Here is a 3,657-nt window from a genome sequence, read left to right on the forward strand (position 1 = left end):
ACTGACTCGACAAGTTTCTGCTGCCAAACCAAAAAAAAACAACGCAAATAAGCAAAAAATAATCATGTCATACTTTGAGCAACGGAATCTGATATTCACGTGTCATGTCACTCAGCACGACAGAGAAGGAAAGAGAGAGAGATGCTGGTGTAGGAACAACTGTTTCTAGCTGTTATAACATAAGTAATAACAGGAACTTACTTGTTTTACAGACATTCCACAAGATTAAAGATAACTATAAATGGATTTTTGCTGTGGTTTAAGAACTGTTAGAGGAAAATGAATCACACCACGCATTTGTTATTTCCCTATAACAGCTCACCGCCAAGAATGTTTCTGAAATGACACCTTTTACACAGGGACTTGTATGTGGGACACGTCATATAATCTAAACCTAACAAACGAATTAAGACAAGGTGTTGCACAACTGTTGATATGATGAAGTGAGTAGAAGTGGGCAAAGAGCTGTAGTACATGTGGAATAAGACACAGTGTGTAATACAAGTGGAATAAGACACAGTGTATAATTCATGTGGAATACATGTGGAATAATACACAATGCGTACTAAGACAAAATGTGGAATACAAGTGGAATAAGACAATGAAAGATATGTGGAATAAGACAATGTGAGATACATGTGGAATAAGACAACATGGAATACAAGTGGAGTAAGACACAATGTGGAATACAAGTGGAATAAGACAATGTGGAATACATGTGGAATAAGACAATATGGAATACATGTGGAATAAGACACAATGTGGAATACATGTGGAATAAGACACAATATGGAATACATGTGGAATAAGACACAATGTGGGATACAAGTGGAATAAGACACAATGTGGGATACAAGTGGAATAAGACACAATGTGGGATACATGTGGAATAAGACACAATATGGAATACATGTGGAATAAGACACAATGTGGAATACATGTGGAATAAGACACAATGTGGAATACATGTGGAATAAGACACAATGTGGAATACATGTGGAATAAGACACAATGTGGAATACAAGTGGAATAAGACACAATGTGGGATAAGACACAATGTGGGATACAAGTGGAATAAGACAATATGGAATAAGAATGTGGAATACATGTGGAATAAGACACAATGTGGAATACATGTGGAATAAGACACAATGTGGGATAAGACACAATGTGGGATAAGACACAATGTGGGATACAAGTGGAATAAGACAATATGGAATAAGACAATGTGGAATACAAGTGGAATAAGACAATATGGAATAAGACAATGTGGAATACAAGTGGAATAAGACACAATGTGGGATAAGACACAATGTGGGATACAAGTGGAATAAGACAATGTGGAATACATGTGGAATAAGACAATGTGGAATAAGACACAATGTGGAATACAAGTGGAATAAGACACAATGTGGAATACATGTGGAATAAGACACAATGTGGAATAAGACAATGTGGAATACATGTGGAATAAGACACAATGTGGAATACATGTGGAATAAGACAATGTGGAATAAGACACAATGTGGAATACATGTGGAATAAGACACAATGTGGAATACATGTGGAATAAGACACAATGTGGAATACATGTGGAATAAGACAATGTGGAATAAGACACAATGTGGAATAAGACACAATGTGGAATACATGTGGAATAAGACACAATATGGAATACATGTGGAATAAGACACAATGTGGAATACATGTGGAATAAGACACAATGTGGAATAAGACACAATGTGGAATACATGTGGAATAAGACACAATATGGAATACATGTGGAATAAGACACAATGTGGAATACATGTGGAATAAGACAATATGGAATACATGTGGAATAAGACAATATGGAATACATGTGGAATAAGACACAATGTGGAATAAGACAATGTGGAATAAGACACAATGTGGAATACGACAATGTGGAATAAGACACAATGTGGAATACATGTGGAATAAGACAATGTGGAATACAAGTGGAATAAGACACAATGTGGGATAAGACACAATGTGGGATAAGACACAATGTGGGATACAAGTGGAATAAGACAATATGGAATAAGACAATGTGGAATACATGTGGAATAAGACACAATGTGGAATACATGTGGAATAAGACACAATGTGGGATAAGACACAATGTGGGATACAAGTGGAATAAGACACAATGGCTTGTACTGTTCTAGGACATTAATCCACGTTGAGGAGCCAACATATGACACGACCAAAGCGTGGATTAATTTCGTAGAAGTGCACAGTACAAAGATTGTTATTTCTTACATCATAAAATGAAACTTCAGTATTTGGCTATGTAGCTGACAATCTTCTGTATTAACATGTTATAAGGGGCTATGAGGAGGTTCAGGCCTGAGTCTCCTGAAATCATCAAACATACTTTAGCTCATGTCTGTTTCCAACGACGCGTTATTTTGTCAGGTGATATTTAGCGACGCTAACACTTCCAATAGCACACTTATAGTCACTTTAAATAAAACCAAATGAAAGAAATAAAATGTAGAAGTATGTAGATTTTTTAATGGTTTGACTAACATAACTGAGCAACATAGACAAAAATTAAGTGCTGCTTCTTGAATGCAAAAAAATCTCTTAATTTTAGCTGTTGTGGTTGTTAGCATTTCACAAATCCAGATTGCTAACGCTAGCCAAACCAGACTCCGTATTTTTCCGCATTACTTCTCAAAAAATGTTTTTCTATATACATTTTTTTCCTTACTTAATCCATATGTATGCATGACAATAACGTGAAAACACATCAATAACTGTTTATCTATTTTTTTTTATTATTATTATTCAAGTCACAACGGTTCGAAATAAACATGGGCGTACCACTTTTAGTTTGGGACACACCAAAATTAGCCAAGTTAGCTTAGCGAGTTGAGCTACATCACTAAACAGCTCCGCATTGAACAGTAAGTGCACTACGTAGTACGCGCGAGCCATTATATCATACCACACACACGACAGTTATGTAGGGAACAGAGCGGTATTTGGAATACGGCCTCCAACAACTTCCACGCCACTAATACTACTACTCCGGGGTATTAAAACGAAACAAAGGCATACTGTAACGGCTATCTCGCACCCACCTTTTATAACATTACTGTAGATAGTCGCTCGGAACTCCTCTCTAGCCAGCTGGTCGAAATCCTGTCCGTGTATGATGCGCATCTGCTTGAGGAAAGTGGACTTGCCGCTCTCGCCGGCGCCGAGCAAAAGTATCTTCACTAGCCGCTTCACGTACGTTTTGTCTTTCGAAATACATCTGTCGATCTCTTTAGATATCCTCAGTTGCTCTGCCTCGCTGGTGTTTAGTAGACATTTGGGGAAACAAACGGATAGAAAGGACCGGGACGGCAGGAAATCCGCCATCTTTGTAACACAAACTTTCATCGATACAAGTAGGGAGGGGTTAAGGCAAGTCGAGCTAAGGCAAGCTCGAGCGCGCGCCGCGCGCGCGCACACACACACACACACACACACACAGCAAGAGTTCTGCTGGCGCGCGGGCGGGGCTCCAAAGCGGGATGTAAAACGCGCGTGCACGACTCTGTACTGCCTACTTTCACGCTAGTTTTTTTTAGGCAAGAGTCCTCTCGGTTTAATATTAATAATAATAATAATTATTATTATTAT

The 3,657-nt window shown here is 38.1% G+C and overlaps 1 protein-coding gene across 1 annotated transcript in view; it reads right to left on the reverse strand.

The window, feature by feature from the left end:
* gna13b (guanine nucleotide binding protein (G protein), alpha 13b) overlaps positions 1–3,447 on the reverse strand; it is a 24,437-nt gene extending 20,990 nt beyond the window's left edge. Inside the window, exon 1 of the mRNA XM_058376304.1 lies at positions 3,111–3,447. Within this exon, the coding sequence (XP_058232287.1) occupies positions 3,111–3,414 (304 nt within the window). The 5' untranslated portion in view covers positions 3,415–3,447. The remainder of the gene's footprint in view (positions 1–3,110) is intronic.
* Between the last annotated feature and the right edge of the window lie 210 nt (positions 3,448–3,657).

This window comes from Hemibagrus wyckioides, linkage group LG02 (genome assembly GCF_019097595.1).
Source record: "Hemibagrus wyckioides isolate EC202008001 linkage group LG02, SWU_Hwy_1.0, whole genome shotgun sequence".
Classification (NCBI taxonomy): domain Eukaryota; kingdom Metazoa; phylum Chordata; class Actinopteri; order Siluriformes; family Bagridae; genus Hemibagrus; species Hemibagrus wyckioides.